The sequence below is a fragment of the Nycticebus coucang genome, chromosome 5 (assembly GCF_027406575.1).
Source record: "Nycticebus coucang isolate mNycCou1 chromosome 5, mNycCou1.pri, whole genome shotgun sequence".
Classification (NCBI taxonomy): Eukaryota; Metazoa; Chordata; class Mammalia; order Primates; family Lorisidae; genus Nycticebus; species Nycticebus coucang.
This window is the reverse complement of record NC_069784.1, coordinates 24,742,569-24,768,226: the sequence shown is the minus strand read 5'-3', so window position 1 is coordinate 24,768,226 and position 25,658 is coordinate 24,742,569. Positions and strand designations below refer to the sequence as shown.

At 40.3% G+C, this 25,658-nt stretch overlaps 1 protein-coding gene across 2 annotated transcripts; it reads left to right on the top strand.

Annotated features, from left to right (window-relative positions):
* Positions 1 to 3,505: 3,505 nt before the first annotated feature.
* DNTTIP2 (deoxynucleotidyltransferase terminal interacting protein 2) lies at positions 3,506 to 16,219 on the top strand. 2 transcript variants are annotated; one of them, XM_053592209.1, is made up of 7 exons: positions 3,506 to 3,630; positions 5,334 to 6,961; positions 9,170 to 9,308; positions 11,972 to 12,067; positions 13,000 to 13,164; positions 14,432 to 14,541; positions 15,562 to 16,219. In XM_053592209.1, the coding sequence occupies exons 1-7, from the start codon at positions 3,559 to 3,561 to the stop codon at positions 15,653 to 15,655; spliced, it is 2,304 nt and encodes a 767-aa protein (XP_053448184.1). In that variant the 5' UTR covers positions 3,506 to 3,558; the 3' UTR covers positions 15,656 to 16,219. The 2 variants fall into 2 exon arrangements, with proteins under 2 accessions (XP_053448184.1, XP_053448185.1); XM_053592210.1 differs by having other exon boundaries at positions 3,559 to 3,630; positions 6,311 to 6,961.
* Positions 16,220 to 25,658: the final 9,439 nt, after the last annotated feature.

Below are 25,658 nucleotides of genomic sequence, written 5' to 3'. Positions count from 1 at the left end.
AAATGTTAATTATCTTAAGGTGGCCAAGCACAGTGGTTCATGCCTGTAATCCTAGCACTCTGGTAGGCCAAGGCAGGTTGATTGCTTGAGCTCAGGAGTTTGAGACCAGCCTGAACAACCGCAAGACCCTATCTCTACTACAAATTAAAAAACAAGCCAGGTATAGTGGCACACGCCTGTAGTCCCAGCTATTACAGAAGGCTTAGGCAAAAGGATTGCTCAAGCCCAAGAGTTTAAGGTTGCTGTGAGCTATGATGCCACAGCACTGCACCCAGAGCGACAGTGAGGCTCTGTCTCAAAAAAAAAGGAAAATATATTAATACTATCAGGTGGAAGTGGATCATCATAAAAGTCTGTACCCTGGTCATGCTAAGTAGGCTGAGGAGGAGGAAGATGAGGGCCTGGTCTTACTGACTCAGCAGTGGCAGAGGTAGAAAAAAATCCATGTATAAATAAATGTACCTGAGAAGTTCAAATATAGTACAGTTGTTCAAGGGCCAGCTGTGCTATGTTCTTATGTTGTATTTGCCCCAAATCTACTTTGGGTAAAGCAGAGGCTAGGCAAAGAACAGGACAATCCTGGTAAGCCTACAGAAAACAAAAACTTTTGCCTATAATCTGCAGACCTGTTGATAAACCAGCTCAGTCTTCTCTTATTATAAGATACCTAGTTCTTCTACTGTAAGTATGTACTGACATTTAAATTTTAGTATTTTACCTGAGTTTCTTAATGGTAAATGTTGGGGTTTTCTTTTTCTAAATTAGAAGGAGGCTCTTGAGGACTACAATGGCAGCTCCACGAGTTGTTTTCTTCCTCATTTCTGTGCCATCTCTAAAGCATGTCTTGTGTTCCTCCAGTACAGAATTGCTGCCTAAAAACCAGGAAACACAACTTTCCAGAAAGTAAAATGAAGTTTAATAAGTCAGACAGGGCCTTCTCCCTTTTAAGACACTGCCCTGGAAGAAATAACTTGATTTAGGTTTAGTGCCTGTAGCTCAAGCAGCTAAGGTGCCAGCCACATACACCAGCAATGACAACTACAACCAAAAAATAGCCAGGCATTGTGGCGGGCTTTGTAGTCCCAGCTACTTGGGAGGCTGAGGCAAGAGAACGGCTTTAGACCAGGAGTTGGAGGTTGTGGTAAGCAGTGATGCCACAGCTCTCTACCCAGTGTGACAGCCTGAGGCTCTAAAAAAAAAAAGGAAAAAGAAAAGAAATACTTGATCTATATGTAATTGGCCAAAATTTAGTCATTTAGCTGCATCTGGCTAAAAGGAAGACTTTAAAAGGAGCAGTTTTGAGTTGGGAAGTAATGTAGCCACAAAAAAATCTGTGCCATGACTTTAAGAAAAAAAAAATGGTTTTCTATTAATAAAGTAAAAGGGAATAGACATGTTGAGGCATTCGTTCTTTCTCACCTCCAACAATAATTGCCATTTACTTATTTCTTCAATCTCTTTCTAACCCTTCAAACATATTCTATTTCTCTACCCTTTATCCTGAAAGAAAACCAAAACACTTTTCTTGATTCTAGTCTAAACACATCATGTGTTTAGATTATATAGTTTCCAAACTAGTCTCCGAGTTCCCGGGGTGGGTGTGTCTGTCTGTCTGTCTCTCTCTCTCTATATATATATATGTATGCCTATACCCCAACCATGTCTTTAAATTTTATTTATATTTAACTTCACAAATAATACACTAGTACATTACTGTTTAAATAAAAAGGTATATTTTAGCGATTGTAATCACTAAAATGTGGAAATGGCTTAAATGTCCCTCAACCCAGGAACGGATTGGCAAGCTGTGGTATAATTATACCATGGAATACTATTCAGCCCTTAAAAATGGAGATTTTGCAGCATTTGTATTAACCTGGATGGAATTGGAACACATTATTCTTAGTGAAGCATCACAGGAATGGAGAAGCATGAATCCTATGTATTCAACTTTGATATTAGGACAACTAATGACAATGACACAGTGGGGCGTGGAAGAAGGGGAGAGCAGACAGAAAAGGAAGGAGTGGGTGAGGGATAGGAAAGAAAAAAAAAATGACTAATTCTCACATAAATTGGATTTAATTTTGACCAAAGTACATTACTTAACATTAATTTTTAATTCAACTTGTTAATATGTTGTTTAGGATACTGCGTCCTCATTTGTAAGTGAAGTGTGTTTGTAATTTCCCTTTATAATAATGTATTTTTTCCAATTTTAAAATCAGGTATATCCAGATGAAGTAGAATGATTTTGAAGTATTTCTTCTTTTTTTATTGTCTTTAAGATTTGGCATGATCTGTTTTTTGAAATTATCTTCTATTTTTATTTATAAATATTAGCTGTCTATTTTTTGAGACTTTGGGATAAAATATATGAAGTTAACTGATGACTCCATACTGAACCTCAGAGTCAAAGCATTCAATGATAGACATACTCTTTTTTTTTCTTGTAGAGACAGGGTCTCACTGTACCGCCCTTGGTAGAGTGCCATGACGTCACACGGCTCACAGCAACCTCTTAACTCTTGGGCTTACGCGATTCTCTTGCCTCAGCCTCCGGAGCAGCTGGGACTACAGGCGCCCGCCACAACGCCCGGCTATTTTTTGGTTGCAGTCTGGCCGGGGCTGGGTTTGAACCCGCCACCCTCGGCATATGGGGCTGGCGCCCTACTCACTGAGCCACAGGCGCCGCCCGATAGACATACTCTTACCTAAGAATGTGAATGTTACTTTTTTTGCATTATGATTGCTCAATATTTCGTTGCAGCAATCGTCTTATTTCTTTTCTGAATGTATTTATCTTCATTCGTTCTTTAGGAGGTTTTTGTTTCTAGTCCTTACCTTAAACATTGTTACTGTTATTAAATCTTAAGCCTTTTTAATTTTGTGAAGGCAAAAAGTGGAAACCAAATGAACACATATATGTGTATAGAGAAAATTAAAAAGAAAAGAAAAGTTACACATATCTCCTGGCTACATTAAGAATCCTATGTACTCAATTTTGATATGAGGACAATTAATGACAATTAAGGTTATGGGGGGGGAAGCAGTAAGAGGGAAGGAAGGAGGGGGGTGGGGCCTTGGTGTGTGTCACACTTTATGGGGGCAAGACATGATTGCAAGAGGGACTTTACCTAACAATTGCAATCAGTGTAACCTGGCTTATTGTACCCTCAATGAATCCCCAACAATAAAAAAAAGAAAAAGAAAAAAAACCTTTGGAATTAGTGAACGAATGAGAAGAGGGATGGAAAGGAGGGCAGAGACGCGATTTTCCAATCTGTTCGTACCAGTAAGTACGAACGCCTATTGTCTCTGCAGGTTTCACTGCTCCCATGAAGGTCTCTCCTGGCAAAAAGCTGGGCTCTCGATGAAGAGATCGCTAAAACCCACGCCCTTCAGCTTCTTGCTGAGCTGAACGAAGACAGGCATAAGATTCTCGCGATTTCTGGGATCCGCGCGGAAAACTCGAGCGACGCGTTTCTCTGACGCATTTCCGGGGCGCCGGAGCTGAGAGAAGCCGCGGTGGCTGCTGGGGCGCTGGGGACCGGGAAGATGGTGGTCACCAGGTCCGGGCGGGCTCGGACAAGCATCCAAGCCACTTCGGCTGAAGGCTCCCAGCAGAAGGTAGGAAATCGCAAGGCTACCCCATTTCTCCTGCTGCTTCGCAGAGCGGCGCTCAGGCAGGTGGGGGCGGCACGAAGTCCGGCAGAGCGCGAGGAAGACCAGTGGAGAGGGACTGGGACTTGGCCGCGTGTTTCGGCATACTAGACCTCGAACTGCCATAAGCTTATGGTAGAAACTTTAGTCCTTACCACGATCTTACAAGGCATTTCTTTTCTTTATCTTATTTTATTGTTTTTTGGAAAAGGCGATTCTTAGTGTGGAACAGATGTTAGGACTTCTTTAGGTCGGTCGTTCAACTCCTTGATGCAGAGGCATACCTCAGGCCATTTGACCTGTTAAGATATTCTTACCAAGGGGCTCGGCGCCTGTGCTCAAGCGGCTAAGGTGCCAGCCACATACACCAGAGCTGGCGGGTTCGAATCCGGCCCCGGCCTACCAAACAATGACAACTACAACCAAAAAAATAATCGGGTGTTGTGGTGGGCGCCTACAGTCCCAGCTACTTGGGAGGCTAAGGCAAGAGAATCGCTTAAGCCCAACAGTTGGAGGTTACTGTGAGCTGTGACGCCCGGCACTCTACCCAGGGCAATAGCTTGAGGCTCTGTCCAAAAAAAAAAAAAAAATCTTATCAAGGGAGATTAATTTTGGCTACAAGCCTCATTTAATGGAGTTGGGGGAAAAAAGTGTCGTTTTCACGTGGAGAGGCTGGCGGTGGCCAACACCACCTCCTTGTGTCGTGGGAGGGCTGTAGAGATGCCGCCTGGTGGCTCTTGGTAGTGTTAGTCTCCTAATAATTTCTGCGTTGACGGCAAAGGAGTGGCAGCAGTTATCTAATGTCTGGGCCTTGGTTGATTTCATCGATGTTTCCTGAAGACTTCTTTGCTCAGTTAATGTTCCTCTTCTCTTTCCCTGTATTTAGGTCAGAACATAGGATTACCTAACATATTTGACTTTGAGTGGAAAAAAATTCTCTTTTGTAATTGTTCTGCTTCCTGGACTCTTTTTGTGTTTTGTTTTCTTTTTGTGTTGATTTTAATTTTTTTTATTTTTTGTTGTTGTTTGGGGTTCATTGAGGGTACAAAGAATTAGGTTACACTGATTGCATTTGTTACATAAAGTCCCTCTTATAATTGTGTCACGCCCCCAAGAGGTATGCCAAGCACCATGACCTCCCCATCCCCCTCCCTCCCCTCTTCCCACTTGCTCATTCCCCTAACCACCCCCCCTTGTATTAGCTCATCTGCTGCCTTCATATTCGAATAGAGTACATTGGATTCTTATACCATGGAATACTATTCAGCCACTACATAGTTGGAGACTTTACATCTTTTGTATTAACCTGGATGGAAGTGGAACACATCCTTCTTAGTAATGCATCACTAGAATGGAGAAGAAGGACTCTTTTTAATTGTTCAGATCCACAACTAAGATGAGGCAAGTGAAACAAGTACAAGTAGCATCCAGTATTTACATTTTGGGGTCAGCCACAGTGGCTGTTGCCTGTAATCCCATCTACTCGGGAGTCTTGAGTTGGGAGGACCACTTGCACCCAGGATACAAAAAATAAAAATATAAAAATAATACAAACCATGTATCTTGGGATTTTTAGTGCCCTCTTAAATTTGCTCTTGGGGGCTGTACCTCATTGGCTTTTCCTTGTCCCAGCTATACCTAAATTACATTGTGTTTTCTCTGGCTTGCAGAATTCTGCTGCTATTGGGTCTCAACCACATCCAGAAAGCAGGAAGGAATCTGGATCTAATGACCAAAGTACTGCTGAATCACACACCACTGGGAAACCAAGATCAATCCCTAGAACTCCCAAAACCAAAAAGAGGAAGAGCAGAACTATAGGCTCACCATCACAGGTGACTGAACCCTCAACTGATGATGAGATCTCTGAAGCAGAGTCAAATTATTCTTCTGTGTCTGAGCACCAGGATACCATTTTAAGAGTAACTAGGAGAAGGCAGATCCTAATTGCATGCCCTCCAGTGTCCAGTGTTAAGAAAAGGCCAAAAATAACTACAACAAATGAGTTTCATAATGAAGTTGTCTCTGAAGCAGAATGTCATATTTCAGATAGTTCTAGAATTGTGCTTCCTCCAGAAGGGACAACAAGAACCAGAAGTAAGGCTAAATCTCTGGCAGATCCAAGCCAACAATTACATGCTGAAGCTACATCTGATGCTGAGACATCATGTTCAGACATTTCATGCTCTGGAATTGCCACTAGGAGAACCACCAGAAGCATGCATAGGAAATTACAGGCACAAACTGAGAAGACAGATAGTGAGATTTTACCAGGGAATGAGAAGCAAAATGTTGATGCACCTATGAATTCAGAGGATTCAGATACCAGACAAACTTCTCATTTACAAGCAAAATCTCTTTCTCCAATAAATAAGCCGTATTTTTCAAATAATGGCTTTGATGATGATTCCTTTCACAGAAATTCAGAAAAAATACTAACAGTGCAAAAATGCCAACTTTCTAATGTAAGAGATGAAAACCAGGCCAATGTTACATCTCTTAAAGAAATAAAGCACAATTATAAGGATTTGGATGAAGAGGCTAACAAAATAATAGATGAAGGAAAAGAAATTAATGAGATAAGTCCTCAGTTGAATTATCTTTCTGAACTTCAGGACACTAGTGTTCAACATTTTGTTTCTCACAGGCATTCAACCCCCCAAAATAACGACGCCACATCAGAGCCCTCAGGTATGAACTCTGAGACTGTATTGAAATCACTAGCTCAGACATTTGCAGTTGTGGAAGTGGACAGATGGACTGAAAAGAGAACCAGCACGGTAAAAACAAGTGACCTGACAAAGTTTGATGATTGTGGTGGTAGTGATGATGAAGAAGAATTCACCATTACAGGTGATAATGAAGACGAGAACAGTGAACAGAACATAGATCTTGAAGGTGATACCAAACTGTATGTGTCTGAGCACAACAAATCACAGGGTAAAGATGATTCTGTTTTACTAGTTCTCAGCAGTGATGAAAGCCAGCAGTCTGAAAACAGTGAGGATGAAGAGGACACTTGGTGTTTTGTTGAAAATAGTGACCAAAGAGAGTCAAGTGGAGACACAGGAAATGTGCCATGTGACAATCCGTTGTTTGTAATTGATACAACTCCTGGACTGAGTGCTGATAAAAATTTTTACTTGGAAGAGGAAGACAAGGCAAGTGAGGTTGCCACTGAGGAGGAAAAAGAAGAGGAGGAAGAGGATGAAAAAAGTGAAGAGCCATCAGACCATGAGAAAGATGAAGATGAGTTTAGTGATGAAGAAGACTTACTAAATAACACAAAGGCTAAACTGTAAGTTTTACCTTTTATTTTTCTAAGTAAATTTTTTGTATTACATATATACTTCAGGTGGCTAATTTGCCATAAAAATGTGAAATATTAGAAAGCTTGGAAATTGAGAAAATTACTGCCTTGGATTCTTTACAGATGAGCTCTTCTATTGAGAATTTGTCTTATCTTTTGGGGTAGCTGTTTAGTAATATTTTTCCCACCAATGACTGCTGAAAGTGTTCCTTTTGATGATACATTAGAAATCATCTGATTTTCTGCATGATTGTTGATTGAGAACAATATAAAAGGGAGACACAAGTAACTTGTATTTTTCTTTTGGCCGGGGCTAGGTTTGAACCCACCACCTTCGGCATATGGGACTGGCGCCCTACTCCTTGAGCCACAGGCGCCGCCCGTAATTTGTATTTTTCTACGCATTAATTGTAGAAGAACCGACAAGAGTATGAGAAAAATAATTACCTATAATCCCATCCATCACCCATTGAAAAGCGCCAATGTTTGGGCTATTTTATACTTTCTCTTTTTCTATTATAAACTTGTCTTTCCTAGGCATAGACCCCTGGTGGCAGTGTATTCCCTGGAAACATAGGCAGCCCTGTAAGGAACTTTGTATTAACAGAAGCCCATTCTTCACTCTAAACCCATGAAAACGGTATCAGTAGACTCAGGCATACTTAATTTTTAAAAAACCATGCTCTTTCCCACATTAATCCTAATGTACATTCAATTCACGGTTGAGAATTACCATCAAGGTAAAGCAATAAAAAGATTTATCTTTGGGCGGCGCCTGTGGCTCAGCCGGTAGGGTGCCGGTCCCATATGCCGGAGGTGGCGGGTTCAAACCCAGCCCTGGCCAAATTAAAAAAAAAAAAAAAGATTTATCTTTTCCAAGAGAGGTTGATTACACTTTCAACTACTTAATTTATCTGACTAATTAGGGAAGGGAGTGACTATAAGTCCACTTTTTCAAAGAAGCCTTCGATAACTTAGGCCAGGTGTGGTGGCTCATACCTGTAATGCTAGTACTTTGCCTAGAGGCAGAGGAAGGAAGATCACTTGACATCAGGAGTTCAAGATCAGCCTGAGCAAGAGCGAGACCCCTTCTTTACTAATAGTAGAAGAAATTAACTAGTGTGGTGGTACACACCTGTAGTCCCAGCTAGTCAGGAGCCTAAGGCAGGGGGATCACCTGAGCACAGGAGTTTGAGGTTGCTGTGAGCTATGATACAATGCAACTACACTCTAGCCAGGCAACAGAGCAAAATAATAATAATAAAGTAGAAATTCTTATTACATGTATATAGCAGGAACCCAGGCCAATTATAGAAGATTCTGATTTTGTAGATCTGGGGTATGACATATATATGTGTGTGTGTGTGTATGTATACACGTATGTACATACACACACACACTTTTTTTGTTTTAAGACACTTTGGCTCTCAGTAGAATGCTGTGGCGTCATAGCTCACAGCAACCTCAAATGCTTGGGCTCAAGCAATCCTCTTGCCTCAGCCTCCCGAGTAGCTGGGACTACAGGCACCCACCACAACACCTGGCTATTTTTAGAGATGGGGTCTCACTCTTACTCAGGCTGATCTTGAACCCATGAGCTCAGGCAATCCACCGGTCTCGGCCTCCCAGAGTGCTAGTATATATATATATTTAAATACTCCTGTGGTATGGATGATCATTACTTAGACTCACTAATTTAGAGACACTACCAAAAATGCCTTTAGTTAAGAAAACATTCTAAGTTTTGATAACTTAGGAGTTCAGTGTAGAAGAATCTGTGTTATTAGTTTTAAAGGCAGAGATATGTGCATTTGTATTAACTCACTATATGAGCTGAATAGTAGGGTATATTCCCTTCTCCCCTTTTCTGTAATTGTTTATAAAATCTTTGTATGAAATCTGTTTATATTTTATATGGCCTTAATCTTCTAAGAAAACCTAGGGAACAAACTTGGTATGTCTCCCACTTCTTTGTTTAGTGCATTATTCATCCACAGTTTCTTCTCAATGACTTAACTAGAATTAAAATATATATTTATTCACAGTTTTTCAGGAAGTGCATTGTAAAAATAAGATGCTTTTTTTTGTCCTTGACAATATAAGGGAAGAGAATAAATGATTTTTAAAATGCAATCTGACTTGTTCCATTTCAATGTAATTACATGATCTTTAAGTGATAATTTTTCTTTCTTTCAGTCTGAAGTTGACAAGCAGCAGCATAGACCCTGGCCTGAGTATCAAGCAACTGGGTGGTTTATATATTAATTTCAATGCAGACAAAATGCAGTCTAACAAGAGAAACCTAACACAGATCAAGGAGAAAAGGAAAAATGAAGTAAGTTACATGAGGTTTTCTTTCTTTTTTTTTTTTTTTTGGCCAGGGCCAGGTTTGAACCTCCCACCTCTGGTATATGGGGCTGGCGCCCTACTCCCTGTGCCACAGGCACCGCCCAAAAATAGCAAACTTTATTTTTTTGTTTTTTTGTTTTTTGCAGTTTTTGGCCAGGGCTGGGTTTGAACCTGCCACCTCTGGCATATGGGGCCAGTGCCCTACTCCTTTGAGCCACAGGCGCTGCCTCCTGTTAGATTTTCATAGAACTAACCAATCACTTCTAGAAATGAGTCCTGTGGAAAAAACTTCAGTGTAACCACAGTGGCCTAATGTGCTTTTTCACTTCTTTCTAGAACAGGCATTTCTTCTTTTATATTAAGTCCTTTCTGTGAAAGATAATGCTTGAAAAGTGAATTAGTAGAGGATCAACATTTCTCTTGCTATACTTACAGTTCTTAAGTTCTCAACTTTTCTGGATCCTGTTGAGAATCTGAAAGCTGTGAATATCTGCCTCCCCACCAGGAAAAAATGCACATGTGCGTATAGACATAAAATTATACATACAATTTTAGAAGAAATTACTGTTAGGGTAACCTTACCCAAATCCTTAGCTGTAGTCAACACCTTCCACTGCTTTTTCCCAAATCTGTATTTTCTAGTCTTAATGCCTCTTAAGATCTTTAAATCCAAGTGCCTATTTGTTCATTTTAGTGACTGAGACACTTCACCTCACTAATTCCCCTCTTCTTCCCTGTGTAAATCAGGGATACTCCTTTTTTAGTCTCTATCCTGTTAAATGACACCAAAATCTCCTTCTTTATAGTGAGCCACCAAGCCTAGAAGACTCCTCTGTTCCTTCTTTTCAAGCTGCTATCGCTGGCTACTGCAGGCCTTTTATTTCTCATCTGGAGTACTCCTGTAGCCTCCTCATTGATTTGGTCTCTTTTTTTATCCAGCCATCCTTCATACTTTTTCTAGATTAAAAAAAAAAAAAAAATTGAGAATGTAGTCTGACTCTGTTGCCCAGGCCGGAGTATAGTGATACAGGTATAATTCCTATAGCCTCGAATTCCTGGGCTCAAGAGATCCTCCCACCTCAGTCTCCTGAGTAGTTGGGACTACAGTGCACACTGCCATTCCTGGCTATATATATATATTTTTTCCTTTTCTTTGTAGTGATGGGGCCTCCCCTATGTTGCCGAGGCTGTTCTTAAACTACTTAGTTCAAAAACAGAAGAATTGCTTCAGCAGGGTGGCACCCATAGCTCAGTAGGTAGGGCACCGGCCACATACACCAAGGCTGGCAGGTTGGAACCTGGCCTGGGCCAACTAAAACAACAATGACAAGTGTAATAATAAAAAAAAAAAATAGCCGGGCATTATGGCAGATGCCTGTAGACCCAGCTACTTGGGAGGCTGAGGCAAGAGAATCGCTTAAGCCCAAGAGTTTAAGGTTGCTTTGATCTGTCAGCTTGAGACTCTGTCTCCAAAAAAAGCCTTAAGCTCCAGAGTAGTTAAGATTACTGGTGCAATGCACCACCATTGAGCCTGGGCCTAGATTAGATTTCTCTTTCTCAAAACACAAATCTGACATGATGTTCTCCTGCTTAGGTACTTCAAGATGCCTCTCTATCCCTATCCCTATCATCTGCTCTGTTTTTGCCATTAAAGACTACTGTGATTCCCCCAAAATACCCTGCTTCTTCCCAGGCCAAGGCAAAATTACAGATCACTACCCTTGGAAAACAGTCTTTGACCCCTCAATCCTTCCCCAATCCCTCTGTAATTCTGTAACAGCTACTGTAGATCTGATTGTTATATAATTGTTTTATTCCTAAAACAAGGTTTATCAATCTCCACAGTACTGCCTGGGGTTGCATAATTCTTTGTTGTGGGTGGGTGTCCTGTACACTGTAGAATGTTTAACAGCTTCCCTGCTTTCTACCCACTAAATGCCAGTGGCGTTCTCCCCTTTCCTCACCATCACCGAATGTTCCCAGTTGAGAACCACTGTACTAAAGCCTATATGGTATTTGACACACAGCAAACTCTTAATCATTTAAGTAAATAACATGTTCTGTTTTCTGATAGGAAAGCCTAGACTGGTACTATACCACCCAGACACTTCTAGGCCTGAACCTGAATTGGGTGACTGACTTTTTCGGAATTGATAATTTTAAATGTCAGTTCCAAACTAATTACTGCTTGAGCCACATTTCTGTGAACTATTTTGAGGATTAAGGAGCAGTCTTATTTGGTTCTTGTACTGGGGAAAGTACTAAATACTAATTACCCTGAGACTTCTTGTAATCACACAGTTTACGAGAAAAAGAATATTTAATAATCCTAGACCAGTAACAAAATGCAGAAGTCATTTAGGAAATATTAACAGACATGACTACTCAAAAAAAAATTTTTTTTTTTTTTTTTTTTTGAGACAAAGTCTCACTATGTCACCCTCAGTAGAGTGCTGTGGCGTTACAGCTCACAGCAACCTCAAACTCTTGGGCTGAAGCAATTCTTTTGCCTCAGCCTCCTAAGTAGCTGGGACAACAGGTGCCCACCACAATGCCTGGCTGTTTTTTGTTGCAATTGTCATTTAACTGGTAAATTGCTGAAAAGATAGAACATTCTGATATTTTATGATCAATTTTATGTGTTTATAGCTTCTGCAGAAAGCCATCATTACACCTGATTTTGAAAAAAACTACTCTGTCCCACCATATAGTGAATCAAAGCATCAACTTCAGAAAAAACGCAGAGTAAGTATAGTAACTTACTTAGAATGCTTAGATGTGTTTGTATATTTTCAGCTTATCCATTTTACAACATGATTGTCCAGTTATGGTTCCATAAACATTTTGTATGGATTTTCACATCTTTGCAACTATAGTGGTACATACATGGGTAAAGGTTTTTTTTTTTAAACCTACCTTAACGTTATAGCCAGTACACAGGGTCACTGTCCACACCTCCTGGCTTGTGGGTAATCTTTTACTAAAGGTTAAGAGCTCTGTTGAAGTCTATTGTAGGAAATTTAATGAGAGAATAGAAACTATTTTCCTTAGTTTGCTTCTGTCTGCCATGTCAACTAGTAAACATAAAAAATTATCGGGAGAACTAGAAGGAAGGTTGAGAATGGCCCTCTAGTAATGTCACTAACATGAAGTACCTTACTGCATGCTAGCTACTTATTTGTTGTTTGACTGAAATGAAATAAAATTAAGTAAACAACTTGTTAGGAGTTTTCAAGAGAATAATTTTTTGTTTTAGAAATTATACAGCTTTCTGGACTATTGGAGTGGCTTTCTGAGACACCTGGATGAATAAAAATGTTAATGTTTACTTACAAGCCCTAGAAATCAGAATGTCTCTTAAGTGGTCTGTTTTAGACGATGCACTTTGAAGCTTTGTGTTACTCTCCCTGCAGTCGGCAGTTACTCAATGACGTACAAAGTAGATTTTAAGGAGCCCTCATTTATGAAGCTGATAATGTTGTGCCCAATATGCCAGATAAATCAATTTTTTGTGATTTAATTTTTATAAAGATAATTCTGAAGATAAATGTTTTCTATAAAGTAACCAGGTGTTCTTAATTCACAACATTTTCTGTATGTGTAATTTGGGGGAAATGAATTATAAATGTATCCTTTTAGACATTAAAAGATGTTTATTTTCAAAATCTGAATTTCAGAAGGAACGACAGAAAACAGCAGGGGATGGCTGGTTTGGTATGAAAGCTCCGGAATTGACAGATGAACTGAAAAATGATCTCAAAGCACTGAAGATGAGAGCAAGCATGGACCCTAAAAGGTTTTATAAGAAAAATGATAGAGATGGCTTCCCCAAGTACTTCCAGGTAGGAAGCAAGCAGAATAGTGGTGATTTGTGGATTCGGAGTCTGGAAACACCATAGTGATGTTTCTGTTTACTCTTCAAGTAGACGAATATGTACAACGTGCATGCCTAAAGCAGGGAGTGTGTCTGTGTAGACCATATGATGATTGTCAGAACCCAGTTAGATGGCACATATAGAGAGATGGTGTTACACAACAGTAGCTAGGTTCCTGGGTCAGCTCCCTACAACTTACTGAACCTTCAAGGTTCATTGTATGAATGTATGAATAGTGCTAACTTAAAAGAAGAGCCCATGCAGGATGGAAGGAGAAAGAGAGAGTCATTGGTACCAATCCCTTCCTCTTTTGACAGTAGAGGATCATCCTCAGGCAAAGTCTGAAAGTCCAGTTGATCTTCCTGAAGTTCATTTCCTTCTTGATTGCTGTTTTGTCAGTCATCTCTGGATTACTGTAATAGTCTTCTGCCTCTCGGTCTGCTCTTTCTTCTAGGCCATCATCCTTATTATAGCCAGTCATGTAGTCTTAGAAAGAATCTGTTCATGTTACACCTCTTCTCAGAAGCTTCAATGATTATTTATGACCTGTAGAGTCTGTATCCCTTAACTTAGCCCTTAATAATTTGCACCCAAGGTAGTTTACCCGCCCTTTTTCTGTCATATACGCTTCTTAAGCTCCAGCATACTCTGCTGCTCAGTCTTCTCAGAACACGACATACCAGTCCTTCAGTCTTTGAGGTTGCACACGCTTGGCTTTTCTTTCTGCATAGTGAATTTTCTTCATGTGTTCCCCTTTTTTTCTTTCAGTTATACTGTTCCTTATGAATTGACTGTAGTGTAAATTAACACTAAATTATAGTAGAACCTTCATAGTTGACCACCTCCCTACACTGACCAGCTCCTTAACGTGACCTAATTTTTGTAAACCAGACATGCACCACATGTACATATCAGTACATTTGGCCTAGTTCTTTATGTTGACCACCTGTGTATGTGGACCAGTTTGTTATAGTCCTTTGGGTGGTCAACTTATAGAGGTTCCACTGTCCATAAAAATTTGGATCTACATAAACAAAGAAACATCATTAGCAGCACCAGTATGATGAGTAGGTGATTTATTTTTGCTTGAAAAAATGGCAAGACTAATACTGGTATAACATAGGCCAATGTTTTCCATTCCTTTCTGTAAATACACTTTGTTAGAGATAAACTGAAATACGAAAAACACTTGGTGTTCAGTTATCGTGTGACTTATTTCAATCAATTCTCATAGATTGGAACCATCGTTGACAATCCAGCTGATTTCTACCATTCACGAATTCCTAAGAAGCAAAGGAAAAGAACTATTGTGGAAGAACTGCTGGCTGATTCTGAGTTTAGAAGGTAAAAGAATTTATATTCCATTTTACAATAGGGATGCTTTTCTTTAACTTATTTAATTTTATTTATTTATTTATTTTGAGACAGTCTCAATCTGTTGCCCTCAGTAGAGTGCTGTGGAGTCTCAATCTGTCGCCCTCAGTAGAGTGCTGTGGCGTCACAGCTCGCAGCAACCTCAAACTCTTAGGCTTAAGCGATTCTCTTGCCTCAGCCTGCCAAGTAGCTGGGACTACAGGCACCCACCACAATGCCTGGCTATTTTTTTTGTTGCAATTGTCGTCGTTGTTTTAGCTGGCCAGGGCCAGTTTGAACCTACCACCTTCCGTGTATATGGCCGAGCCCTTTAACTCATTTTAAAATAATAACCCATCACATATTAGTATCTATATATATATTGTGAAAATAATAAAATAAAAATAATTAAGTGCAAATCTCTTTAATATATGCCTTCATTAAAGACAGAGCATCTGCAGATACCACATGTCATGTAGTGTCTGGAAAACAGCTGAGCTTACAGGAGGCTAAGGGTGGAAAAATGCCTTGTTCTTGAGAAAATAGTTTTTGCCTAATGGACCCCTTATCAGGGTCTCTAATCTGCAGACCATACTTTGAAAACCATTGGTCTATGTTGTTTACGGTCTATTGGTTTATATGTCTTATTTTTCTATTTTTATCCCACAGAAAATTTAAATTTGCATTTGACATTGCCTAGTAGATGGATGTAGTGCCTGGGTGTCTAATGGCTAAAAGTTTTCAAAACTATTCCTACTACAGTTGCCATTTTTTACTCGCTAGATTACAGGCTCTGTGAGGGCAGAGATTGTAACTGTCTTGCCCACTGCTCTATCCCCAGCTTACGGTGTGGCTCCTGATACATGGTGGCAACTTGGTACACATGTGATGAATAAATAGTAAAAGTGCAAAAAATTGGGAGACTTAGGAACCCCTTCCCCAAGATTATATTAACTTCTGACGTCTGGTGTGGTGTACTTCAGAACATAAAGGTTTGGTTTTTCCTTTCAGGTATAACCGAAGGAAGTATTCAGAGATCATGGCTGAAAAAGCAGCAAATGCAGCAGGGAAAAAGTTCCGAAAAAAGAAGAAATTTCGCAATTAAGATTTACTAAGCAACCACAACATTTTGCCAAAGATTTTTTTATTTTTTACTAAAGATATTTTGAAAATTAACACCATCATCTAAATTACATTGGCCCTGTTAATATAGGGATATGGATTTGGAAAAAATATTTTAAAAATACTAATCATGTGCCCCTATGGAAAATAGGTGTGTCTACAAATGACATCCACCGCTCAACCATTTTGGGATACTTAAATTTTTTTGTAAAGTTTTCAGTGCTTGATTATTCAAAAAAAATCTAAAAGATAGTATTTCCTCTAATTGAGGAAGTATATAAGGTTTATTAATGTGTTCAAGTTACTTTAAAAATGATCAAAGAGGATGGCTCAGTGAGTAGGGTGCTAGCTCCATATAAGGAGGGTGGTGGGTTCAAACCCGGCCCCGGCAAAACTGCAACAAAAAAATAGCCAGACATTGTAGCAGGTGCCTATAGTCCCAGCTATTCAGGAGGCTGAAGCAAGAGAATCACCTAAGCCCAAGAGCTGGAGGTTGCTGTGAGCTGTGACGCCATGGCACTCTACCAACAGCGACAAAATGAGACTCTGTCTCAAAAAAGAAAAAAAAATGATTAAAGATATATAAACAATGTAAGTAACTGCAATTTTGTGTGCATGTATGGGGGGAGATGGTAGGTTAGAAGTGCCCTATAATCAGGTTGTAAATTCAGATCCAGAAAGTTGAAGTTAGGATACAAAGATCTGCTTGTTTCCACTATAAAAGTTACAGTTGAAAACAAAGGAATGATAAAAGTTTTTGGAGTACATGTTAGCATAAAACCAAAGAAATACATGAAGCTATAAATAGGACTTAAAAGATGACTTTAATTCTAGAAAGTTAGAATTAAAGGTAGTGGATAAAGAGGGCTGTTTTCCTTCCTTGGCAACTGAAACAGGAGGAATGTGACTATACCCCCAGATTCAGTGTTGTGTTCCAACTGCAACAGGATTAAGTGATGTAATTTTAACTTGGTCAGGAGGTGAAGTGGTCTGGTTTACCTCATATCCGATAAGCAACACAAGGATGCATCCTAGCTAGGCTGCTTTCTGGACCCCAAGGAGTGTTGGTTATTTCTGTTGATGCTTGGTGAATTGTAGCTTCTTCTATGTCACTATTTACAGGCCCTCTATTTTTCCAGCACATTGCTTCCCTGAGATTTCAGTAAATATGAAGTCTCATATTTACTACTTGGAGACACAGCAGCATAATAATAGCTGAACTGACAACATTCATAGGTGTAGGGGAGAAAACATTGGTGTTTTTTTTTTTTTTTTTGAGACAGTCTCACTTTGTCGCCCTCAGTAAAGTGCCATATCAGCTTCAAACTCTTGGGCTTAAGCGATTCTTTTGCCTCAGCCTCTCTGAGACTATAGGCGCCCGCCACAACACCTAGCCATTTTTAGAGATGGGTCTTGCTCTTGTTCAGGCTGGTCTTGAACTCCTGAGTTCAGGCAATCCACTGGCCTTGGCCTCCCAAAGTGCTAGGCTTATCGGTGTGAGCCATCACACCCTTTTATAGAAAAATTTTCATTTTAAAAATACTATGCCTTAAAAAAAAAAAATACTGTGTCTTGTCTTTGGGCTGCGCCATATACCAAGGGTGGCAGGTTTGAAACCTGCCCTGGCCAAACTGCAACATTAAGAAAATGTGGCGGGCGCCTGTAGTCCCAGCTACTCAGGAGGCTGAGGCAAGAGAATGGCCTAAGCCCAAAAGCTGGAGGTTGTCAGCTATGATGCCACAGCACTGTACTAAGGGTGACAAAGTGAAACTCTTTCTCTAAAAAAAAAAAAAAAAAAAATACTATGTCTTGCCTTCTACTGAGTAAAATAAGGAGCTTGTATGAGAGAAATATGAAAACAGGAAGAAGAAATACCTGAGTTAATTTACCTTTCACCAGGAGATATTAGCCTATGCTGTAAGAACACCTAAAATTGTTGATTATTGAGAATAATGTTTCTCTGCAGACAACTGAGGATGATCCAATTATTCTCCCCTTTACCGTGTGGATCAGCTCATCTGCCAGATAATTTTCTTTTTGATTTCTGATTCATGAATGCTAGAACAGATCCTGTACTTCAAAACTACAAATACAACAAAATGTGATTAGGATGTTTCCTTTATTTTAACAACCATGCTCTTTTTTATTTTTTTGTCTCCATTGATTTTTAATTTTATTGTATGTATTTTGTGTAAGCCACTTAAATAACTTGGAACAAAATATAGAGTTTGTAACAAATATAAAACCACTTTATTCGGTGAAATAAATTATTCAAGTAAAAATCACTGAAAGTCACCTATTAAGTACTATAAGAAATTAAAACCAATAATATGTATAGCTTTTTCATGTCAAATGTGATATTCACAAATTTTGTATTTACTTCAAGAAGGTATGCAGATTTTAGATACTTAAAAAAAGTATACCTTTTAGTCTCTGTACACCTGGCCTTCTATAATTATCTGAGTATTTGAATATGGATGAATTTGTCCTTTGATTTTTTTAAGCAGAGCAATTCTGTTGAGAAGCTAGAAACTAGGTGTTTCCTTCCCTTTCTGCCTTGGGTTGGATTGTGCTCCCACCATGGTCCAGGCAGCCTCCACCGCTGGATGGCCCAGGCTTCCAGACTTCACTAGTAGGTGAAGTAGAGGTTTCCTACACTTGGCGCATTTCTGTCAGCTGTGCAACTCCCTCTTTTAAATCTCTAGGCTCGTGTTATTCTGCCTGATCCTTTTCCACCCTATTAACTGGCTTACGTTGAGTATTCCTTGAACATACGCCAATTTCTGTACCCAGAAAGTACTGTCCCAGATATAGTGTATTTTCACTGCTTATGACTTTGTTCATATGGTTAATTCCACCTAAAATATCTTTCCTGTCTGTTTCACCCAGTAAAAGCCTATTCAGCAACCAGTATTTCAAGCACTTACTCTATGGAGAGTACCACATTAGGTGCTGGGGGTGAGGAGAAAAGGAGTGAGGTCCTTCAAGCCATTACAGACTGACAGCCTACATGTTTTCATAAAACCTTTTTCAGATTCTCTCCACTGATGTGTATACTCTTGAAATTCCCATCAGACTGTACTTATTTTTACTCTGTATTTAACAGATGCCTAAAGGAATTAAATACAGCAATTTTTATGTTATATGTATGTGCCTATGTTGTAGCAACTTTGGCATTAGCTATAAGATAGGTGCAATTACACTATTATCACCTCTTGGTAAGTGGGGACACTGAGGCACAGAAAACGTTCAATAGGATTACAGAGCTAGTACCTGTTTCAGCAACACTGGCAGAAAGGACACATGGTTGTTAGCTGAGAGTATGGCCACCTGGGGAATGAGTCCCGTCTCTCATGGAATGTGAGAAAGAGTGTGCACTTTCTGGGAAGTGTCCTTCATAGAAGGATGAGATTGGAGGGGGCCCTTCTCTGTCCCTTTATCTCCTCCTCCTAACTAGTACATGACCTGATGGCAGTGACAGGAGCAAACACACTAGAAGAGGAAGTGGAAGCTGCATTTTGAGGACAGAGGAACCTGGATCCCCTAGGATTAGGTAGCTACTATTTCTTGGACACTGACATGAAAGAGAAATATGCCATTATTGTGTCAAATCCACTGTTATTTGAGTTTCCTGTCATTCATAGCCCAAACCAATCCTAATAGAATTATCAATCCAGGGCTCCCTGTCCCTCACCATGCTGAACTTTTAAGAAAATATGCTCTTATCTCATTCATCTTTGTATTAGTATTCCTTTCTGCATGCTTCATTGTACAAACCAAAGACTCAAAAAATAGACTGAATGGAAGTGAATGAGGTTATGGAATACAAAACACATGATGATGGGGGTAGCACCTGTGGCTCAAAAGGGCAGGGTGCTGGCCCTATATGTCAGAGGTGGCGGGTTCAAACCCAGCCCTGGCCAAAAACTGCAAAAAAAAAACACACACACACATGCTGATGGTCCCATATAAGGAGGAAGTTGGAATGGTCAACTTCCTGGCCCCCTGGACTTTTGTTTTGTTTTTTTGAGACAGTCTATGTCACTCTCGGTAGAGTGCCATGGTGTCACAGCTCACAGCAACCTTAAACTCTTGAGCATTAGCAGTTCTCTTGCCTCAGCCTCCCAAGTAGCTGAGACTACAGGTGCCCGCCACAACGCCTGGCTATTTTTTGGTTGTCATTGTCATTGTTGTTTGGCAGGCCCAGGCTGGATTCAAACCCACCAGCTCCAGTGTATGTGGCTGGCGCCTTAGCCGCTTGAGCTACAGGCCTGATCCCCGCCTGATCTTAGAATCTATATTGACAACAGGCAGCAATAATGGGGCATCTCCACCTTTGTGGCCACTCTCACTGTCAGTACCTTCTTGGGATTCCGGATGTATGAGGTGGAGCTGTAAAAGAGCACAAAGAAAACAAGTCCTCAAACATGAACATTCTCAATTTCCCCTTCACCTTTATGCTTTTATCTCTGCCCTTTTCCCTCCGAAGAGTAGGCCTTTTTCTATCATTATTAGGCTAATCCTTTCACTTGACTCCCATGACATCTTTGCGTCTTAACTTTCTCATCTATAAAATGGGGATGATTCACACTTCTTAGAATTAGGAGATACTGAAATGGCAAGGGGTAAATAAACTTGCCAGCATAAAGCAGGTGCTAGGTGTTTCCCTTTTCTTCTTGACCCACTTCTCCTCCAGAGGAAACTCAGTCCATCAGCTTTGGGGTAACACCTGCATCTCTTCCTACCTCTCTGGCTTCCCCTTCTTGGTCTTGAAGGACACTCTTTATCTACCCTTCCAATGCCTGTGCTCCAGGTTTCTGCCCTCAGCCTTCATCTCTTCTTACTTTCCACTCTCCCTATGTGATCTTACCTTTGTGCAGAGCTTCAGATCCCATCTGCAGGATAATGAATTTTAAATCCTAAGCCTAAATTTGTCTCCTGAGCTCCAGACCTTCCTTTCCTTCTCTTTCCATATCCACCTATCTTCCTTCCCACATTCTTTCATTCTGTAAATACCTATTGAGAGCCTGCTATGTGCTTGGCTTGCCAACTGTATGTCTCCTCCAGAATGTTCCACAGAGACCTCAAATTCAACACCTAAAAGTCTGAACTCTTTTTTCCTCCCAAGACCCACCTCTCTCCCAATGACTATTTTACCACCAGCCCAACTGCCTAATTAGAAATGGGAGTCACATAAAAAAAAAAAAAAAGAAATGGGAGTCACTCTGACTGTTCCCTTTCCTCTATATTCTTTCATTCATCAAGGCTCATCAATGTGGCCTCCTTTGAACCATCTCCAGTTTTTATCCTTACCCTTTTCCCCAAACCACCTCCCTAGTTCCAGCCCTTGCCATTTTTTCTTTTTCTTTTGTTTTTTTTAGAGACAGTCTCACTTTGTCACCCTTGGTAGAGTGCCGTGACATCACAGCTCACAGCAACCTCCAGCTTTTCGGCTTAGGTGATTCTCTTGCCTCAGCCTCCCAAGTAGCTGGGACTACAGGTGCCCACCACAACACCCATCTATTTTTTGTTGCAGTTTGGCCAGGGCCGGGTTCGAACCTGCCACCCTCGCTATATGAGGCTGGCTCCCTACTCACTGAGCCACAGGCGCCGCCTGCCCTTACCATTTTCTTACCTAGATGACTCCAATGGCCCTTGACTTGATCTTCCAGCCTCTCGTCTTCTGAAATTTCAGACCGTGATCCACAATGAGGCCAGACGGACCATACAAAATCCACATCTGATCACACTGCTTCCCAGCTAAAAAGTATTCAGTGGTCCCCCACGGCCTCTCTCTAGGGTAAGGCCCACACTTCAGCATGGTGTACCAGGCCTGCAGGATATGGTTCCTGTTGGAATCACTCTGTGAAGAGTTTTTTTTTTATGTTTTTCTACTCTTAATAGGAGGAGATGCTAAAAGCACTTAATAAATAGTCTCTAAAAGAGCTTATTTATCAGAGATTTGGCATAGTAGAATGTAAGGGAAAAATAAATGTCCTTTAAGTCAAATTTGAAAAATCTTTAATTGTGGATAAGCAGCATCACAGGTGCCTCTCTGAAAATTATCTAGGAACAGGCATAAATGCTCATCTTTCCTTTCACATTAGCATTAGAGTTTGGGGGTGGGGGGTGGCTTTAATTTTACTTTTTCTTAATCTTTTTAAGAGACAAGGTCTCACTCTGTTTCCTGAGCTAGAATGCAGTGGTGTCATCAGAGCTCACTGCAGCCTGGAACTCCTGGGCTCAAGCTATCTTCCTGCCTCAGCCTCCCAAGTAGTTGTGACTACAGCTATGTGCTACTATGCCCAGCTGACCTTTCATTATAAGGATAAGATGGGCTCAATATGAAAAAAAACTGAAACGTTGCAAATAAGTACCTAGAAAACAGGAAGGCCGGTTCAGTGCCCATAACTCAGTGGTTAGGGTGCTAGCCACATAAACCAAGGCAGGTGGGTTCGAACCCTGCCCAGGGTTACTAAACAACAACAACTGCAACAACAACAAAAAAGATAGCTGGGCATTGTGGCAGGTGCCTATAGTCCCAGCTACTTGGGAGGCTGAGGCAAGAGAATCACTTAAGCCCAAGAGTTTGAGGTTGCTGTGAGCTGTGATGCCAGGGTGACATAGTAAGAGACTCTGTCTCAAAAGGAAAAAAAGAAAAAAGGCCCTCCCTGCATACCCCTGTCCCTTTCTGACACAGCACTGTCTTGAAGTAACCACTGTTAACTGTATAATCCTTCCAGAAATCTATGCACATACAATCATGGTAATAAACATACATTGTTATTGTTATTATTAGCATTACTTAACAAAAATGGAATCTTATTTAAAATATTCATTTGCATATCAGCTTTTTTCATATAATCTTGGACATTTTTCCATAGCTACATATGTAGATAGATATAGAAATATAAATGTAGATATAGATTTTTCTCATTTTTTAAAGGACTGCATTGTATTCAATTATAAGCCTCTACCACACTTTCTTCAAACAGACCATCATTGATAAATATCTAGGTTATTTCCAGATTTGCATAGAGAATGGGGACCAAAGACCCCATTCTTGGCAAAGGAAAGCACCCCCAGAAAAGGAGGAAAATTAAAAAGCAAGCTGAGTGAGCCGGAACCAAGAAAAGTCAGCTAGTTTACATTTAAGCTAGCCATTGCTAGCAAGCTTCCTGCCTTTTCTGAAATTCTAGCCTGTTGGGGATACAGCTTACAAATACCCTTGCTGGGTCTGTAAGCCTTCCAAGGAAAAATGGTCATAGAAGAGGCTATGGCAAAGACCTAGAAAGATACATTAACTGGGTTGTTTCCTGCCTAGTAAACAGGCAAAGCAGATACCTACTGTGGAGATTTGTATTTGCCTGGGGCAGAGATCAAGTGAGTAGCTCCAGCTCTGAGATAGGGACTAAAAAGCTTATATCCCTTATCACAGAGGAAGATCCTCTATGGTGGTGATGGGAGGAAAATCCCTCCCACAGATTCCTCAGAGGAGATTAAGGTCAGTGGCAGTTTTACTCCACAGGGAACCAGCAGAGTTTAACACCTTCCTAGAAATCTGTGTGTGATCTCAAGCAGGAGGCTCTCCCAATACAAGGCTCAGATTTCAGATTTCTCAAGGCTACCCTTAAGGTTAATAATAATAACAATAGGAGTTGATATGCTCAGAGAAACAGCTGGTCTTTGTTCCCACCTTCATCTTACCCTCTGGGCAAACAGACTTCAATAAAAGCAGAGTGGAGCAAACACTCCATGCCATTGCCGGAACCCCACGAACTGGCAACGGACCCCTGAGCTCCCACCTTTAATTCTACTCTATGTCTCATGTCTCTTTCTTTACTGTCATTTCTAACTCTGCATTTCTTCAGTCGGTTACCAGTTTCCACAGGGCTTAGCAGACCCTGCTCCTGGGGCAGAACCCCGACAAGATTGGGGACTAGAGGCAATGCTGCATTTGCTATTAATTATGTAGTAAATATTTCAATCATTCTAAATATGGAAAAATAATAAAATATTAGAATATTAAAATGAATACACACCACAGCCTATGGGATTCATTTCAGGAATGCAAGACAAGTTGAATACTAAAAAATTTGTTAACATACTACAAAATGTTAATAGATCAAAGAGAAAAAATCTCCATAGATAATTAACAAAGAGAGATAGGTTATTTTCTTTTCTTTTTTTTTTTTTTATGGTTTTTGGCCGAGGCTGGGTTTGAACCCACCACCTCCAGCGTATAGGACTGGCACCCTATCCCTTTGAGCCACAGGCGCCACCCGATAGGTTATTTTCTTAATGTGATGAAATAATATGTATGTATTTATGTATGTGTGCAGGCGCATGCGCGCGCGCGCACACACACACACACCCTAATCTAGCTTCATGCTTAGTAGAAAAGTATTCCTATTATGACCAGGAACAAGATAAGGAAATCCACTATCACCATTATCATGAAAAATTATTTAACATCGTCTGGACATACTGTACTAACTAATGCTATTACAAGAAAGATAATATGAAGCATAAACATCAGAAAGGAAAAAGTAAAATCATTGTAATTTGAGAATATTTCCAGAAAACACAACTCAACTGAAAAATAAACTATTTTTCCTTTTTTTAAATTGATATAACTCCCATACCATAAAATAGACCCCTTTAAAAAGTGTATAATTCAATGGCTTTTTGTATTTTCAGAGTTGTGCAACTATCACCACTATTTCCTGAACATTTTCAACACTCATAAAAAAACTCCACACCCATTAACAGTTACTTCACATTCCCCCTCCCCTAATGCAACCACTAATTTACTTTTTATCTTTATGGATTTGCCTATTTTGAACATTTCATGAAAATACAATCATATAAAATATGGTCTTTCAGGACTGGCTTCTTTCACTTAGCATGATGTTTTCAAGGTTTATCCATGCTGTAACATGGATCAGGATTTCATTCCTTTTCTTTGCTAAATAATATTCCATTGAACAGATATATTGCATCTTGTTTATCCACTTCTCAGCTGCTGAACATGTGGATTGTTTCTACTTTCTGGCTATTAAAAATAATACTGCTTGGTGTGTGTCACACTTTATGGGGGCAAGACATGATTGCAAGAGGGACTTTACCTAACAATTGCAATCAGTGTAACCTGGCTTATTGTACCCTCAGTGAATCCCCAACAATAAAAAAAAAAAAAAAATAATACTGCTGGCTTGGTGCATGTAGCTCAGCAGCTAGGGTGCCAACCACATATACTGAGGCTGGCAGGTTCAAACCCAGCCAGGGCCTGCCAAACAACAATGACAACTACAACCAAAAAATAGCTGGGCACTGTGGTGGGCACCTGTAGTCCCAGCTACTTGGGAGGCTGAGGCAAGAGAATCGCTTAAGCCCAAGAGTTTGAGGTTGCTCTGAGCTGTGACGTCACGGCACTCTACCAAGGGTGACATATTAAGACTCTGTCTCAAAAAATAAAAATAATACCGCTATGAATATTCTAGTACATGTTTCTGTGTGAACTTTTTTTTTTTTGAGACAGAGTCTCATTATGTTGCCCTCAGTAGAGTGCTCTGGCGTCACAGCTCACAGCAACCTCAAACTCTTGGGCTTAAGCGATTCTCTTGCCTCAGCCTCCCAAGTAACTGGGACTACAGGTGCCCACCACAATGCCAGCTATTTTTTGGTTGTAGTTGTCATTGTTGTTTAACAGGCCTGGGATGGGCTTGAACCTGCCAGCCTCTGGAGCCCTACTCACTGGGCTATAGGCACTGACCCTGAACATATGTTTTTAATTCTCTTCAGCGTATGCCTCAAAGTGGAACTGCCAGGTCATATGGTAACTCTCATGTCTAACTTCTTGAGGAATTGCCAAAATGTTTTCCAAAGAGGCTGCACTCTACCAAGGAGGACAAAGTGAGACTCTGTCTCAAAAAAAAAGAAAGAAAGAAAGAAACTGTACCATTTTACATCCCCACAGGCAATAT